This window comes from Triticum aestivum, chromosome 4B (assembly GCF_018294505.1).
Source record: "Triticum aestivum cultivar Chinese Spring chromosome 4B, IWGSC CS RefSeq v2.1, whole genome shotgun sequence".
NCBI classification, from domain to species: Eukaryota; Viridiplantae; Streptophyta; class Magnoliopsida; order Poales; family Poaceae; genus Triticum; species Triticum aestivum.
Window position 1 is genome coordinate 902,023 of NC_057804.1, and position 18,405 is coordinate 920,427.

General features: G+C 46.9%; 1 protein-coding gene across 1 annotated transcript; it reads left to right on the forward strand.

Moving 5' to 3' along the window:
- The first annotated feature begins 507 nt into the window (after positions 1-507).
- On the forward strand, positions 508-3,732 carry LOC123090468 (diacylglycerol lipase-beta). The gene is made up of 7 exons (XM_044511763.1): positions 508-903; positions 1,419-1,606; positions 1,846-2,196; positions 2,286-2,486; positions 2,577-2,647; positions 2,917-3,056; positions 3,165-3,732. Exons 1-7 carry the CDS (start codon positions 567-569, stop codon positions 3,473-3,475), a joined length of 1,599 nt encoding a protein of 532 aa, XP_044367698.1. The 5' UTR covers positions 508-566; the 3' UTR covers positions 3,476-3,732.
- The last annotated feature ends 14,673 nt before the right edge of the window (positions 3,733-18,405 follow it).

The following is an 18,405-nucleotide window of genomic DNA, read 5'->3' on the forward strand; positions in this document are numbered from 1 at the left end:
TTGGTTTCGTGGTTGATGGATTGCAAGTGTGGTTTCCTCCATCGGCATTTTAGTCATGAAGGGGTGCCAGATCTAGAGTTTGATGGCATGTCCGGAGTGTTGCTCCGGTCTGATTCGTTCAACGACAATGTCTTCACTTTTGATGAGCTACCTCGGAGGTCCGCAAAGCTGCATATCAGTGATGGAGCCGCGCCGAGCTCAGATGAGGAGGTAATCCATCATTCTTTTCTTTGGCGGCTGCTGTGGTGGTGCCGGAGGCAGGTGACGGGCGTTAGTGTCAAGCTCAGAGATGTTATGCTATATTTTCAGTTTTGTCATGCCGCTCCTTACGTGACTTGTAATTTAATCTTTATAATATGAATGAGACACATATTGTCATGAAAAAAAACTCCTACTGAAAAAGGACTCTACAACTATTTTCAACCTTCCGTTTCGGCGATGGACGGCCAGGATTCGTTGCTCCACCTCCCCAGCAGAGGGAGACCAGAACCCTCTCGTCTGTTGTCCTTTCTTCTTCCTCCCGCCCACCGCCCCCAAACCCCATCCATCCAGGTCCAGCCGAGCCCATGGCGGCCAAGCACCTGCTCTCCCGCGCCCGCCTCCTCCTCACCCGCCACCGCAGCCGCCCCACCATCCTCCCGCCCGCGCTCACCCGCCTCCTCTTCGGCGGGACAACCACCCCCGCCGAGCCGGAGGACGACGACAAGGCCAGGGCCCGGGCGGCGGCGGCGGCGGCGGCCGTCGCCCTGGACGCCAAGAGGGCCAAGCGGGAAGGCTCCGACGACGACGACGAGGGCGCCGGGCTGCCCTGGACGTCCTGGCGGCCCGACGTGGCCTGGCTGACCAAGGCACTCGAGCCCGCGCTGCAGCTCTACAAGCACTACAACTGGAAGCCATTCGCCTGTAAGCAAAAGCAACCCTCTTTTCTTTCCTCCTCCATTGATGTGCTTATCCACCTTTTTGCTGCCTCTGACTGTTCATTTGCTGCTCTAGTACAACAAATTTCGATGCAATGAGACACATGGATTAGGTTTTTATTAGGACACAGGAATAATCCAGATCTGCCATTCTTGTTGCTAAAATTTCCCTTTTTCACAACAAGCCTGAATCTTTTATGGATCAAATTGAGGGCTTGGTGTGTAATTTAACCTGCCCCCAAAATCACTACTTTCCTATCCTATGTATGTATGCCACACTGAAATCAATCAGGTACTCCCTCTGTCTCACCATTAGTGTCGCAGACTCAGTAAAACTTTGTACTAAATCAGCGACTCAGTTAGTGTCACAGTAACTACACTACCACATTTCGATTGTTAGTCATAACTGGCTAATTAGGTTAGAACTTGCTCCAATCAGATTTCTTTAATTAATTACAAAACTAAAGAGAAGCTAACATCGTGCAATCTGGATGCATGCAGCTGACAACATCCCCGCAAGCACCCGCACTTTTAGCGAGATCATAAGTGACCTCCAGCACAGCAAGGTGAGCATACAGGACTGGAGCCTCAGTGATCTTACCGTCGGTCTCTACCTCATTTACCTTACCCAAGCTTCCGCAAAGAATGCTCAAGCCTTCAAGGGCGTTCAGATTTCCTCCAATAAGAAGGTATGTCCTGCAGGCTTCCCTTCCCATTGTTGTACTCTTCGAAATCTTAATCGACAGACAGGATTATCTCAACAATCGTCACTTTCCCCAAGAAGAACATAAATAGTACAATCGGTCTGTTGGCTGCTGATGATGACCGAACATTAGATTTAGACTTTATATAGACTGTTTATGCTTCTGACAGACCATGCACTAGCTTGCACATCTGATAGGAATTCACCCCTTTCCCTTTTTTCTAGGTTCAAGAACTAATTTATCACCTTGAACTTGCAAAAGGTTGCTATAAGGGCAGTGCCACTGGGCTTGCAAAGCATAGCATGCTCCGGCCAAGGAATGTTTTAAAGTTTGTGAAAGATTCTAGTATCTTTAGACCTGGATATTACATCGGCATCGATCCACGTGCTAAACTGGTCATCCTTGGGATTCGTGGGACCCATACGGTTTATGACCTTGTCACCGATTTGGTTGCATTGAGCGATAAGAAGGTATCACCTAAAGGTTTCTCAACACACTTTGGAACCTACGAGGCCGCTCGATGGTACCTACGCCATGAGTTGAGCATCATCAGAAAATGTTTGGAAAAACACAAGGTGGGAAATAGTATTTTAGGCATAATATCTGCCTCTTCCTTTAATTTCCTCTGCTTATTTCCTTCTGTAATTTTCTTCAAAGCAAGCAGGACTACAAGTTGCGGTTGGCAGGTCACTCCCTTGGAGGAGCTTCAGCTGCATTGCTTGCTATAATGTTAAGGAAGAAGTCGAAGGAGGAGCTTGGATTTAGTCCCGACATAGTTTCAGCTGTTGGATTTGGAGTCCCACCCTGTGTATCGAGAGAGATAGCCGAGAGTTGCGCAAGCTATGTCACCACTGTTGTATTGCAGGTTTGTTTCGGGTTTTCTTTGGTGTATAAATCTTGTTTTGGTTGCTTCCCCTGTCTGAACTTTGTAGTTGACGTGTCTTCTGTCTTGCAGGATGATATAGTTCCTAGGTTAAGTGCAGCTTCACTGGCAAGATTGCGAAATGAGATAATTGAAACAGATTGGTAAGCACTGAAACTTAAGTTCAGCAAATGACAAAACATTTGTAGATTACATGTCAGGACATTTTCTTCAGGTTGTTTGGGCAAAGAGAACCCGGTGATTGATTATCCTTCTTGTTGTGGTGATTGAACTTCCTATGAATAGCTCCTTTTGCCCTCTAGCACATCATTATGATTTGGCACTTATATCTCTGAACTTTAAGTGAAATCATGTTAGAACACTCTTGTTGGATGTATTTGCATAGATAATATTTAATCATGATGTTTTGTAGGGCCAAAGTTTTGGAGAAGGAAGATTGGAAGCATATAGTGGATATCGTGACCAATGCTAAGCTAGTTGTTTCGTCCATCCAAGACGTGGCAAACAAACTTGCCGATTACGCCAAAGTTGTAACATCAGCTAGCTCCGGTGGTAAGTCCAAAATGATAGGAACTTATATCTCAGATCGCCCATTACGGTGTTTATTATTAGGCATTGTATGTATCTTACTGAATCTAGCATGGTTCTTGCTCCTGTCAGATGCCGCGAAAGACCAGCCCCGTCTTCAGGGCCCGACGAAAGTTTTGAAGCCTGACGGTGAAGAAGACGTCTATGTGCCTGAGGATCTCTTCCTCCCAGGGACGCTGTATTACCTCCAGAGGGACGTCGAGAATATAAATGGCGTTGAGGACGAGTCGTACACGCTCTGGAGAGGCAACGCCGGGGAGAATTTCCAGCGGATACTGTTGTCTGGCAATTTGATGTCTGATCACAAATGCGATAGCATACAGTACGCGCTCAGAGATGTGCTCAAGACTCTGCCCCTCCCTCTGCCCCTGCAGGAGGATTGATACTACCAAGTTCCAAAGCTTATGCAGAAAGCGGGCTTCGCAAAAATCGAGTGTTTTGTTGTACAGTTTTAGGTTATGCAAGGGATTGCCAAGAATGACAAAGTGCTAGGAAACTCTCAAGTTGCAGTTCAGAGTTTCTGGTGCTGATCTAGGTGTAGTACACCTCTTCTTTTTTTACAAGAGGTATATATAGTGTAACTCTTTGAAACTTGAGATAAAAGGGTGACGAGGCAGAATAAGAGTTCGATGGATCCATATCTGTTTTTCCTCTTTAGAACAAAGGTTTTTATCTTGAATCAGTATCCTAGGACCCATATAGTCATGGTCTCATAACTCGGTGAAATCATATTTGCAAGTTCAAAAAAATGCGAAAAAATGCATGAATACTGCCGTCCATGGACTTGAAAAAGGAAAAGAAGACGACGATTAATGTTGAGCAGAAACAACAAGAATACTACTTTGAAAGTTGTAGGCAGCAATAACAAAGGAGATCTTAAGCTGGTTGCTGGTGAAATCCATGGAGGGTTCAAGCTCATGAGCAAGGCCTGGCACGCCATCATCTCAAGACCCCTCTTCATCCGTGCCCACCTCCACTTGTAAAGAAGTAAGTCTGTAAGCCGGAAGCTTGATAGATTCAGAAGAGTAGCTCGATTCTGTTTTTTGAAAAAAATCGGTTTTTATCCCGTAAGCAGGCTCTCACGTGACATAAATCCGTTGTTTTAACCTTAACCAGTTCAGGGTCTTATTGAAAAAGAGTAACCGTTAAGAGTACAAACGGGCCACATAGCAGAGAGATTGTGACAACATGTTAGTTTATTCTAGCTCTCTGTAAGCCGGCTCTCACGTGACAAAGGCCGTCGTTTTAACCTTGACAAGTTCAGGGTCTTTGAAAAGAGTAACTGTCAAGAGTTCGGCGGGTCACCTGGCGGAGTAGCATCTTGCGAACAGGCAGGTTTAACTCAAATTTTCGGCTTGGAAATCAGATCACATGGGTGTGAACAGCTATGCTCGGTGAGCAGGAAGCCTCCATGTGACCAATGAATCAACTTGGAAACCGGATCTCATGGGTGTGGAGAGCTATGCTCGGTAAGCAGGAAGCCCCCATGAGACCAATGAGTCGGCTTGGAAACCGAATCTCATGGGTGTGAACATCTATGTTCGATGAGCAGGAAGCCCCCATGAGACCAATGAGTCGGTTTGGAAATCGGATCTCATGGTAACAGCTATGCTCGGTGAGCAGGAAGCCCCCATGAGACCAAGGAGTCGGCTTGGAAACCGGATCTCATGGGTGTGAACGGCTATGCTCGATGAGCAGGAAGCCCCCACGAGACCTTATGAACAGACAATAAAGACTCAAATTCTATGAAATGAAACGACAGAGGCCCCGAATTTTTAGGGATGCCAGCTTTTTATACTGATCAAAATATATACATTGATGAAGGTATGTACAGCACAAGAGCCGGTGGCTCAAGTGTAATATGGTCGTAGATGAGCAATGTTCCACGGCCGATGGGTCTCCTCCTCCGATGTGCGTAAGTCCTTGTTTTCTCGAATATCAATGAGGTAGTATGACCCGTTGTTCAGATTCTTGCTGACCACAAAAGGCCCTTCCCAAGGCGTGGATAAATTGTGCATATCTGTTTGATCCTGGATGAGTCGAAGCACCGAGTCACCTTCTTGAAAGGTTCGAGTTTTAACCCGGCGGCTATGATAACGGCGCAGATTTTGCCGGTATATCGCCGAACGAGCCGCCGCCAGGTCACGCTCCTCATCCAACAAGTCAAGAGCATCCTGACGTGCTTTTGCATTATCAGCTTCAACATAAGCCGCCACGCGGGATGAGTCATGACAGATATCACTTGGAAGAACCGCCTCAGCCCCGTAAACCATGAAGAAAGGTGTGTAACCCGTTGATCTGTTGGGGGGGGGTGGTGTTTATACTCCACAGTACGGAGGGAAACTCCTCGACCCTGAAGGAAATATGCCCTATAGGCAATAATAAAGTTATTATTTATTTCCTTAATTCATGATAAATGTTTATTATTCATGCTAGAATTGTATTAACTGGAAACTTAGTGCATGTGTGAATACATAGACAAAACATATAGTCCCTAGTACTTGACTAGCTCATTAATCAAAGATGGTTAAGTTTCCTAACCATAGACATGTGTTGTCATTTGATGAATGGGGTCACATCATTAGGAGAATGATGTGATGGACATGGCCCATCCGCTAGCTTAGCATTATGATCGTGTTAGTTTCATTGCTACTGCTTTCTTCATGACTTATACAAGTTCCTCAGACTATGAGATTATGCAACTCCCGAATACCGGAGGAACACTTTGTGTTCTACCAAATATCATAACGTAAAAGGGTGATTATAAAGGTCCTCTATAGGTGTCACCGAAGGTGTTTGTTGGGTTGGCATAGATTGAAATTAGGATTTGTCACTCCGTGTTTCAGAGAGGTATCTCTGGGTCCTCTCGATAATACTCATCGCTATAAGCCTTGCAAACTTGTAACTAATGAGTTAGTTGCGGGATGAAGTATTACGGAACGAGTAAAGAGACTTGCCGGTAACGAGATTGAACTAGGTATTGAGATACTGACGATCGAATCTCGGGCAAGTAACATACCGATGACACAAGGAACTACGTATGTTGTTATGCGGTTTGACTGATAAAGATCTTCGTAGAATATGTAGGAACCAATATGAGCATCCAGGTTCCGCTATTGGTTATTTTCCGGAGACGTGTCTCGGTCATGTCTACATAGTTCTCGAACCCGTAGGGTCCGCACGCTTAACGTTCGATGACGATTGGTATTATGAGTTTATGTGTTTTGATGTACCGAAGGTAGTTCGGAGTCCCGGATGTGATCACGGACATGACGAGGAGTCTCAAAATGTTTGAGACATGAAGATTGATATATTGGAAGCCTATGTTTGGACATCGGAATGGTTCCGGGTGAGTTCAGGCATATACCGGAGTACCGGGAGGTTATCGGACCCCCCGGGAAGTATATGGGCCTTATTGGGCCATAGTGGGAGAGAGGAGGAGGCGGCCAGGTGGAGGGCGCGCCACCCCCAAGCCCAATCCGAATTGGGTGGGGGGCCGGCCCCCCTTTCCTTCCTCCCTCTCTCCCCCTTCCTTCTCTCCTAGTCCAACTAGGGAAGGGGGGGGGGGGGAATCCTACTCCCGGTGGGAGTAGGACTCCTCCAGGGCGCACCATAGAGGGCCGACCCTCCCCCTCCTACACTCCTTTATATACGGGGAGGGGGGGGGGCACCCCATATGCACAAGTTGACATTGTTTAGCCGTGTGCGGTGCCCCCCTCCACAGTTACACACCTCGGTCATATTGTCGTAGAGCTTACGCGAAGCCCTGCACCGGTAACTTCATCATCACCGTCACCATGCCGTCATGCTAATGAAACTCTCCCTCGGCCTCAACTGGATCAAGAGTATGAGGGACGTCCCTGAGCTGAATGTGTGTTGATCGTGAAGGTGCCGTATGTTCGGTGCTAAGACCGGTCGGATCGTGAAGGCATACGACTACATCAACCTCGTTATCATAATGCTTCCGCTTTTGGTCTACGAGGATATGTGGACACACTCTCCCATCTCGTTGCTATGCATCTCATAGATAGATCTTGCGTGATCGTAGGATTTTTTTTGAAATTACCACGTTCCCCAACAGTGGCATCTGAGCCAGGTCTATGCATAGATGTTATATGCACGAGTAGAACACAAAGAGTTGTGGGCGATAATAGTCATACTGCTTACCAGCATGTCATACTTTGATTCGGCGGTATTGTTGGATGAAGCGGCTCAGACCGACATTACACGATGCTTACGCGAGACTGGTTCTACCGACGTGCTTTGCACATAGGTGGCTGGTTAGTGTCTGTTTCTCCAACTTTAGTTAAATCGAGTGTGGCTATGCCCGGTCCTTGTTGAAGGTTAAAACATCATACTTGACGAAAAATCGTTGCGGTTTTGATCCGCAGGTAAGAACGGTTCTTGCTAGAAGCCCGTAGCATCCACGTAAACTTGCAACAACAAAGTAGAGGACGTCTAACTTGTTTTTGCAGGGCTTGCTATGATGTGATATGGTCAAGCATGATGTGATATAAATTGTTGTATGAGATGATCATGTTTTGTAACAAAGTTATCGGCAACTGGCAGGAGCCATATGGTTGTCACTTTATTGTATGCAATGCAATCGCCATGTAATTATTTTACTTTATCACTAAGCAGTAGCGATAGTCGTAGTAACAATAGGTGGCGAAACTGATGCTATGATGTAGATCAAGGTGTCGCACCAGTGATGTTGGAGATCAGGACGATGCTCCGGTGATGGAGATCATGAGCACAAGATGATGATGGCCATATCATGTCACATATTTTGATTGCATGTGATGTTTATCCTTTATGCATCTTATTTTGCTTAGAACGTCGGTAGCATTATAAGATGATCCCTTACTAAAATTTCAAGGTATAAGTGTTCTCCCTGAGTATGCACCGTTGCGACAGTTCTTCATGCTGAGACACCACATGATGATCGGGTGTGATAGGCTCTACGTTCACATACAACGGGTGCAAGCCAGTTTTGCACACGCAGAATACTTGGGTTAAACTTGACGAGCCTAGCATATGCAGATATGGCCTCGAAACACTGGAGACCGAAAGGTCGAGCGTGAATCATATAGTAGATATGATCAACATAGTGATGTTCACCATTGAAAACTACTCCATCTCATGTGATGATCAGACATGGTTTAGTTGATTTGGATCACGTGATCATTTAGATGACTAGAGGGATGTCTATAGAAGTGGGAGTTCTTGAGTAATATGATTATTTGAACTTTAATTTATCATGAACTTAGTCCTGATAGTATTTTGCAAATTATGTTGTAGATCAATAGCTCGCGTTGTAGCTTCCCTATGTTTTTATATGTTCCTAGAGAAAACTAAGTTGAAAGATGATAGTAGAAATGATGCGGACTGGGTCCATGATCTGAGGTTTATCCTCATTGCTGCATAAATGAATTATGTCCTTGATGCACCACTAGGTGACAGACCTATTGCAGGAGCAGATGCAGACGTTATGAACGTTTGGCTAGCTCAATATGATGACTACTTGATAGTTTAGTGCACCATGCTTTACTACTTAGAACCGGGACTTCAAAAACGTTTTTGAAACATCACAGAGCATATGAGATGTTCCAAGAGATGAAATTGATATTTCAGATTCATGCCCGTGTCAAGAGGTATGAGACCTCCGACAAGTACTTTGCATAAAAGATGGAGGAGAATTGCTCAACTAGTGAGCATGTGCTCAGAATGTCTGGGTACTACAATCACTTGAATCGAGTGGGAGTTAATCTTCTAGATAAGATAGTGATTGACAGAGTTCTCTAGTCACCATCACCAAGTTACTGGAACTTTGTGATGAACTATAGTATGCAAGGGATGACGAAAATGATTCCCGAGCTCTTCATGATGCTAAAATCGACAAAGGTAGAAATCAAGAAAGAGCATCAAGTGTTGATGATTGACAAGACCACTAGTTTCAAGAAAAGGGCAAATGTAAATAAAGGGAACTTAAAGTAGAATGGCAAGCAAGTTGTCACTCCCGTGAAGAAGCCCAAAGCTGGACCTAAGCCTGAAACTGAGTGCTTCTACTGCAAAGGAAATGGTCACTGGAAGTGGAACTGCCCCAAATATTTGGTGGATAAGAAGGATGGCAAAGTGAAGAAAGGTATATTTGATATACATGTTATTGATGTGTACCTTACTAGTGCTCGTAGTAACCCTTGGGTATTTGATACTTGTTCGGTTGCTAAGATTAGTAACTCGAAATAGGAGTTGCATAATAGATAGAGACTAGTTGAGGGTAAAGTGACTATGTATGTTGGAAGTGGTTCCAATATTGATATGATCATCATCGCACCCCCCATACTTTTGGGATTAGTGTTGAACCTAAATAAATGTTATTTGGCGTTTGCGTTGAGCATGAATATGATTTGATCATGTTTATTGCAATAAAGTTATTCGTTTAAAGTCAGAGAATAATTGTTGTTATGTTTACATGAATAAAACCTTCGATTGTCATACACCCAATGAAAATAGTTTGTTGGATCTCGATCGTAGTGATACACATATTCATAATATTGATGCCAAAAGATGCAAAGTCGATAATGATAGTGCAACTTATTTGTGGCACTGCCGTTTGGGTCATATCTGTGTAAGCGCATGAAGAAACTCCATAAAGATAGACTTTTGGAATCACTTGATTATGAATCATTTGATGCTTGCAAACCGTGCCTTACGGGCAAGATGACTAAAACTCCGTTCTCCAGAACAATGGGACGAGCTAGTGACTTAATAGAAATAATACATACTGATGTATGCGGTCCAATGAGTGTTGATGCTCGTGGTGGGTATCATTATTTTCTGACATTCACAGATGATTTGAGAAGATATGGGTATATCTACTTAATGAAACACAAGTCTGAAACATTTGAAAAGTTCAAAGAATTTCAGAGTGAAGTGGAGAATCATCATAACAAGAAAATAAAGTTTCTACGTTCTGATCGTGGAGGAGAATATTTGAGTTACGAGTTCGGCCTTCATTTAAAACAATGTGGAATAGTTTCACAGTTCACGCCACCTGGAACACCACAGCGTAATGATGTGTCAGAACATCGTAACCACACTTTATTGGATATGGTGCGATCTATGATGTCTCTTACCAATTTACCACTATCGTTTTGGGGTTATGCATTAGAGACATCTACATTCACGTTAAACAGGGCACCATCAAAAGCCGTTGAGACGATGCCTTATGAACTGTGTTTGGCAAGAAACCAAAGTTGTTGTTTCTTAAAGTTTGGGGCTGCGATGCTTATGTGACAATTCCACGATAGTTGGCGCCCGCCGTGGGGCCAGCGCACGATGGATTTGAGTTCTTGAAGGGCAACTTTGAAGGGCTCATGGGATACGTAACGGGCCGGATGACCAAGAGTCGTCGCGGCAAGATCTACATCGACGACGAAGGCTGGGGCCCCGACGCCGGCTCAATTGAGTATGGGTACCGGGTTCCCTTCGGCTGAATCCACGTCTTCATCGGCCGGATCGGAGAGCCGGAACCTAAGCCGGACAACGGCACCGACCTCATTGAGACGGCTCAGCGTGCGAGGAAGAGCCGAGCTCAACCCTTCATGAAGCGTGCTTTCGTGGGCTGCATCCACGGAGAGGAACTTTCTAAAGGATCTGAAGGTGATGGTGAGACGGCCGTCCACTCAGACGGTGATTCATCCGCCGGTTCAACAGATTTGTTGTATCAGGTGCAAGACGGCGTGCTCGGGAGCTGTTCCGATGGCATCAGTATTCCGGACCCCTATGAGCCGCCCAGATGGGCAGGAATCTTCATGGCTGGGACTCAGCCCGGCTCTAACTCTACAGCTGCTGCAGCAATAACATCCGGGATAGGGACAACCGGGGCAGGTGGCCCTGTGCGCCCGCCGACTCAGGTGCTGATAGACCTCATGGACAAGCTTACGGCCCTGTTAACCGCCACGGTGATCCCTGCGAACAAAGATGAGCATGACACGGAGGTGGCACGGGTGCGTGAGGAGATAGCTCAGGCCAAGGAGGCCTTGGCAGCTGAGGATACTAGACTAGCTACAGAGCAGGCGGCTCTCGATGCCCGGGCACATCGGTTGCAGTCAGAAGCTTACCAGCTCACGATGAGCTTAAACGCGTCCAATGAGGTAATGAGGAGGAGACACCAGAAAACCCAATCCCATTTACCTCTGAATTACGACCCTCGGGTTCTTGTCGCTACACCCGGAGCCGACCCAAGTAACCCGCCAAATGCCAATCAGTTTATGACATCCGGAACAGGAGGACCGGCTCAGCCTCGAGAGATGCCACCTCCTCATGTGAGCATGGCACCACCGCGTTATGTGCCAATACCAGAGGGTCACTTTTCCAACTCCATGGAGAACTTAATCGCGGCCTCGGCGCACTTGGCGGCTCTGCGCATGGACGGTGATGACCCGACCGCGGTGGAGACCCGGAGGGTCAGAGAGCTTCTCCAGACGGCCCTGGCTCAGCAAGAGACCTATTCTTACAGCAGGGACATGATTCATTCAACTCCTCCACCTTGGTTAGCACCGCCTCGTCAGAACCGGAGCCCGAGTTACAGCAGGCACATGGAGTTCGAAGCTTTGTCAAGCAACGCCCAACACCGTAACCAACATGGTGGCTATAACCCGGTGCAAGACCGAATATGTCAGGAGAACGAGTGGGCGGCTCAGCTGGCGGCTCAATAGGCGGCTCATCAGGATATCCCAGAGTATCCAACGACTTCTGTTGAGGCGGGAGTAGCCACTAGAACCGATGGTGTTCCTTGTTTGGTACCGGCTTTGCGCAGCGTGCGCCTGCCCAAGGACTTCAAGGGACCTCGAAAGGTGCCGAATTACACGGCCGACTTACAGCCCGAAGCATGGATCGAGAGTTATGAGATGGCCATGGAGCTGTTGGAAGTCAGTGACGTGGCAATGGCTAAATATTTCACCATGACGCTAGATGGAACGGCCCGATCTTGGTTAAAAGGCTTGCCACCCAATTCCATTGGTTCATGGGAAGAGTTAAAAGCCCATTTCATCCAGAACTTCAAGGACACCTGTAAGCAATCCATGTCGATCGTGGACTTGACGAATTGTAAGAAGGAGGAGGGTGAATCCACCACCCATTGGGTACGCCGGGTCAAGGAGATAATTCATTCATCTGACAAGATGGATGCCGGTTCTGCAATCCTTATGTTGGAGAAGAATTGCAGCTTTGAGCCGCTGAGGCAGAAACTGGGGCGCCTTAAACATGAATGCACGGATATGGGTACGCTGATGGCGGCTTTAGTCAAATATGCCGATTCTGATAGTACCAAGGATCCCGTGTCTGACGATGAGAAGACAGGGAAGGGAAAAAGGAATGACAATGGAAAGGGCCAACAGCATAACCCGGGGAACCAAAGCGGCAATAAGCGTAAGGCGGACGGTAACCCGGAGTTTGTGGCCAATGCCAATGCGCAAGGTAACAATAAGAGATATAAGGGTAAGCCGCCTCGATCCGGTGGGTCAGGCCCATCTCTTGAGCAGCTACTCAATGAGCCCTGCCCGAAACACGACACCTGGGAGCGCCCCGCCACACACCTATGGAAAGATTGCGCGATCATGAAGACATTTAAAAATTCAAACACCTTTGATGGCAGTCATGGATCTGGCGGCGGCTCAGGGGCTGGCGGTTTTCATGGCCCGGGCGGTGGTTCAAATTCCGGCTTTCAGGGGCATCCAGGTGGTAATAGTCAACAACAGCAGTAGTCGGGTTATCAAAGCCATCCGAAATAGTTGAGTGGTGGGCAGTATCATGTGTTTACCACTAGTTTATGCAAACGTGACCAGAAGGTTCATAAGAGGGCCGTGAATTCTATTGAGCCGGCCATTCCTCGTTATTTGAGATGGTCGGAACAACCCATTATATGGAGCAGAGAGGATCACCCTCCACGGGTTGATACTCCAGGTCAGTTAGCCTTGGTGGTAGCACCCCAGGTTGGTGGATATAAATTCACTAAGGTACTCATGGACGGTGGTAGCAGCATCAATATCCTCTACTACGAGACCTTTCAGCGCATGGGGTTGACTGAGAAGAATTTGAGAACATCCAACACTGTTTTCCATGGGGTAGTTCCGGGTAAGTCGGCTTACCCAGTTGGTAAGATTGAATTGGAGGTGGCCTTTGGAGATGAGTACGACTCCAGGGCTGAGAAATTGACGTTTGAAGTGGTTAAAATCAGGAGTCCATATCACGCTCTGTTTGGGCGACCGGCCTATGCTAAATTCATGGCGCGACCGTGTTACGTTTACTTACAGCTCAAGATGCCGGGTTACAAGGGCACCATCACTGTGCATGGGAGTCGAAAGGTGGCCTTGGAATGTGAAGAAGGCGACGCGGCTTACGCTGAGTCTTCCTGTGCTGCGAAGGAGCTCAAATTTTATCAAGACAATGTTGACCCGATGGATATGACCTCCCTCAAGAAACCAACTACCGACCATGACCCGGCGTTGAAATTTAAATCGGCCGCTGAGACAAAGCTTGTTGACTTTACCCCAGGAGATGCCTCTAAGAAGTTCAGTATCAGTGCCAATTTGGACCCTAAATAGGAAAGCACGCTCATCGAGTTCATCCGTGAGAACTGGGACATCTTTGCATGGAAACCTTCTGACATGCCGGGTGTACCGAGGGAACTCGCTGAGCACACTCTCAATATTGATCCAAAGTATAAGCCGTCCAGGCAGTTTCTCCGACGGTTCAACGAAGAGAGGCGGGAAGCTATTGGGGAAGAGGTCGCCTGGCTCTTAGCAGCCGGGTTTATTGTTGAAGTTTTTCACCCAGAGTGGTTAGCTAACCCGGTGTTAGTGCTTAAGAAGAACGACACTTGGCGGATGTGTGTGGATTACACGGACTTAAACAAGGCTTGCCCGGCTGATCCCTTTGCTCTCCCCCATATTGATCAAATCATTGATGCTACGGCGGGTTGTGAACGTTTCAGCTTCTTGGATGCTTACTCTGGTTATCATCAGATCAAGATGGCAGTTAAGGACCAGGAGAAGACAACTTTCATCACTCCGTTTGGAGCCTTCTGTTATGTATCTATGCCGTTTGGACTCAAAATTGCCCAGGCAACTTATCAGCGGTGTGTGCAGAACTGTTTGCGCGATCAAATTGGGCCTAATGTTCATGCTTACATAGATGACATTGTGGTGAAGTCCAGGGAAAAGGAAACCTTGATATCTGACTTGAAAGAGACCTTTGATAATCTCCGGGTTTACAAGATGATGCTTAACCCGGCCAAGTGTGTGTTTGGTGTACCTGCAGGCAAGCTCTTAGGTTTTCTGGTGTCAAACAGAGGCATTGAAGCTATTCCGGAGAAGATTAAGGCGATTAATTCTCTGGCTAAGCCGACATGCATCAATGATGTTCAGCGACTGGCGGGTCGTGTTGCCGCTTTAAGCCGGTTCATAAGCCGGTTAGGTGAGAAGGCCCTTCCATTATATCAGATGATGAAGAAAGCTGACACTTTTGTCTGGAGAGATGCTGCGGATGCTGCCTTTGAAGACTTGAAGAGGCAATTTTCTGAACCATCGGTTCTTGCGGCTCCCATTGACAGAGAGCCGTTGCTGTTATATGTGGCTGCTAATTCACGAGCAGTCAGTGTTGCCATCATGGTGGAGCGTAAGGAAGCTGGCAAGGAGCATCTGGTTCAACGACCGGTTTATTATATCAGTGAGGTACTCATTGAGTCTAAACAAAGGTATCCACATTGGCCGAAACTCGTTTACGGAGTGTTCATGGCCAATCGGAAGTTGAAGCAGTACTTTCAAAGTCATCCTATAACTGTGGTAAGTTCTGCCCCTTTGGGAGACATCATCCAGAATAGGGAGGCCACATGACGAGTCGCCAAGTGGGCTATCGAGCTTGGGCCTCATGGTTTGAAGTACATGCCACGTACTACTATTAAGTCTCAGGCCTTGGTGGACTTTATCAATGATTGGGCAGAGTTGCAGGCACCTGAGGAGAAGCCAGATAACACATATTGGACTATTCACTTTGACGGGTCCAGACAGCTAGAAGGCTCGGGGGCTGGAATTGTTTTAACTTCCCCTCGAGGTGACAAATTTCGTTATGTACTCCAGCTTATGTTCCCATGTACTAACAATGCAGCTGAGTACGAGGCCTTACTCCATGGTCTCCGGATGGCCAAGGAGATGAACTTAAGCCGGGTACGGCGTCTGGGCGACTCAGATCTCGTGGCTCAACAGGTGTCAGGCAAGTGGGATTCCAAGGATCCTCTCATGGCGGCTTATCGACGTGAAGTAGATGCTATGGATGGACATTTCAAGGGTTATCAAGTGGAGCACATTGATCGAAGGAAGAATGAGGCGGCTGATGCTTTAAGCCGGCTGGGATCTCAACGTAAGCCGATGCCACCTAACACCTTTCTTGATGTTTTGCATAACCCTTCTGTCAAGGTGCCTACCGAGGAAGAACTAGCGGTGCCAGACCCAGAGGCCCAGCTGGTCGCAGCTCTTCATGTTATCCCGGATTGGACAGTGCCATATTTGGCCTACATGACCCGGGGAGAGTTACCGGAGGATGAAACTTTGGCAAGACAAATTGTCAGACGATCCAAGTCCATGACGATTGTTAATGGTGAGTTGCATCATTGCAGTGTAACAGGGGTGTTTCAATGCTGTGTGTCACCTGCAGAGGGACAAGAGATAATTCGTGAGATTCATGAAGGAGATTGTGGTGATCATGCCGGCTCAAAATCTCTTGTGGCCAAGGCTTTCCGTCATGGTTTCTACTGGCTCACGGCTCATGCTGATGCGGAGGATCTGGTCACTAAATGTGACGGTTATCAGAAGTTCTCACGACGTGCTCATGTGCCGGCTCAAGAGTTAAGGATGATCCCAATTACTTGGCCATTCGCAGTGTGGGGGCTTGACATGGTTGGATCTTTCAAAAGGTCTAAGGATAAAAAGACACATCTCTTGGTGGCAGTGGATAAATTTACAAAGTGGGTTGAGGCAGAGCCAGTCAGTAAGTGTGATGCGGCCACAACGGTCCAGTTCATGGACAAGGTGATCTTTCGTTTTGGTTTCCCACACAGCATTATAACTGATAATGGCACAAATCTCTCCAAGGGAGCCATGGAAGAGTTTTGTCAATGAGAACATATCCGACTTGATGTTTCGGCTGTTGCTCATCCTCAATCCAATGGTCAAGCGGAAAGAGCTAATCAAGAGATCCTGAAGGGTATCAAGCCCCGGCTCTTTGTCCCCTTAAAACGGACTCCGAGTTGTTGGGTAGAGGAGTTACCCTCTGTGCTATGGAGCATCAACACTACGCCTAACAGATCTACGGGATACACACCTTTCTTCATGGTCTATGGAGCAGAGGCAGTTCTGCCAAGTGACATCCGACACGACTCACCCCGCGTGGCAGCTTACATTGAGGCGGATAACAAAAAGGCTCGTCAGGATGCACTTGACTTGTTGGATGAGGAGCGAGACTTGGCAATAGCCCGCTCGGTGATTTACCAACAAGACATGCGCCGCTATCACAGCCGCCGGGTTAAGAGTAGAACCTTTCAGGAGGGTGACTTGGTACTCCGGCTCATCCAAGATCAATCTGACATGCGCAAGCTATTGCCGCCTTGGGAAGGAACCTTTGTAGTTAGCAAGAATCTGAACAACGGGTCATATTACCTCATTGATGTTCGAGAGCACAAAGACTCACGTAAGTCGGAAGAGGAGACCCGCCGGCCGTGGAATATAGCCCATCTTCGGCCTTACTATACTTGAGCCACCGGCTCTTAAGATGTATATATTTTTGACGATGTACATATTATATAAAGCAATAAAGCAGGACCTCCGTCCTTTTTCCCTCAAAGAATGTTTTTATGTCTTCTTTGTCAGGTGGCGGAAACTACCAACAGGGAGCGGATCATATCTGAATCCGGCTTTCCCTTTGATCCGGCTTATGATCATATCTAAATCTAGCCATGATCACTTGGGGGCTTCTTGTTCAAACATAGGTCGTATTCGAACCAAAGAGAACATAGCTGTCGATACCCACTTGATCGGCATACTGCCAAACCCACTTGGGGGCTTCTTGATCATATTTGAATCACAGCTTAACCCCTTTGGGTCTGACGTGGATCGTATTCGAATCAGCGTCATTAAACAACTCTTATGGTCACTTGGGGGCTTCCTGTTCAAACATGGGTCGTATTCGAACCAAAGAGAACATAGCTGTCGATACCCACTTGATCGGCATCGCCAAAGCCACTGGGGGCTATATGATCGTATCCGAATCTTAGCTTAACCCCTTTGGAACGGTTTACTGATCGTGTTCGAATCAGAAGCCTATGAACGTTGTTTATTATGCATCATAAGTATAACTATTTTGAATATCTTGAGACCTTCTGGAAAGCATTATGAGATGGTTTTCGTCTCTTCCGGTTTAAATTTTGCTCCTCCCAGGTTATTAAGTGCCAGATGAACATCATGTAAATAGGACAAGACTGTCAAAGGAATCGCAGGTATGCTATTATATAGTCATAAACCGGCATGTATATGGTGCCTTTGGTTCGTGTTCCGGGTTATCAATACTTTATGTGACCCCCGGCGCGATCAACCGCCAAGGGAGCTTTTGTTTGTCTCATGTGTAGGATAAGGCAAGTAAAATTTAAACGCCAAAGGAATAAATGATAAATGTAAACCCGCAATCTATAGCAAAAGCGGTTTACGAAAGTATTAAGCGCCCGGAACATGCGCGAAGGCATGGAAAACATTGAGAAGTTTTTGCTACCCTATTACAAGACTCTCTGAGTCTGAACAAATGAAACATTGTTTTTTACACAACACCTGGCGGCTTACTCCTTCGGCGGGCTTGAAGACTCCGGGTTATCCTTCTCCGCCTCTCCGTCGGTTGCTTTGTCCTGGAAGGTGGATGAGGCCCAGTCAATGCCACTCAAGGCTTCAAACTCAGCTTCATCATCTATTAAACCGGCCGGGTCCACTTCAGGGGCAAAGGTATGCTTACGCGTTGGAGGGATCAGGCTGACTTGGTCATATGGAATGTTTGGAATTCTCCGGTTCTCTCTATCATAGCCCGGCGAATACTTAGTAAGATCAGTATCATTCCCAATAAGGGTAGCCAAAGGACGTACGACTTTGACACATGCGGTGAAATCTTGATCATCAAATGCAGTACCGTCCTCCTTAAGGCTCGGATATCCAAGAGAAAGATCAGCTAAGTCAAACTCTGGCGTCCATGCCTTTGCCCGGCTCAATGCGGC

Excerpts from the sequence above, each read along its gene's own strand:
- LOC123090468 (XM_044511763.1), top strand. The coding sequence starts at position 567 with ATGGCGGCCAAGCACCTGCTCTCCCGCGCCCGCCTCCTCCTCACCCGC. Across the intron at positions 1,607-1,845 it reads AGATTTCCTCCAATAAGAAG|GTTCAAGAACTAATTTATCA; the intron begins GTATGTCCTGCA and ends CCTTTTTTCTAG. Across the intron at positions 3,057-3,164 it reads AACATCAGCTAGCTCCGGTG|ATGCCGCGAAAGACCAGCCC; the intron begins GTAAGTCCAAAA and ends TGCTCCTGTCAG.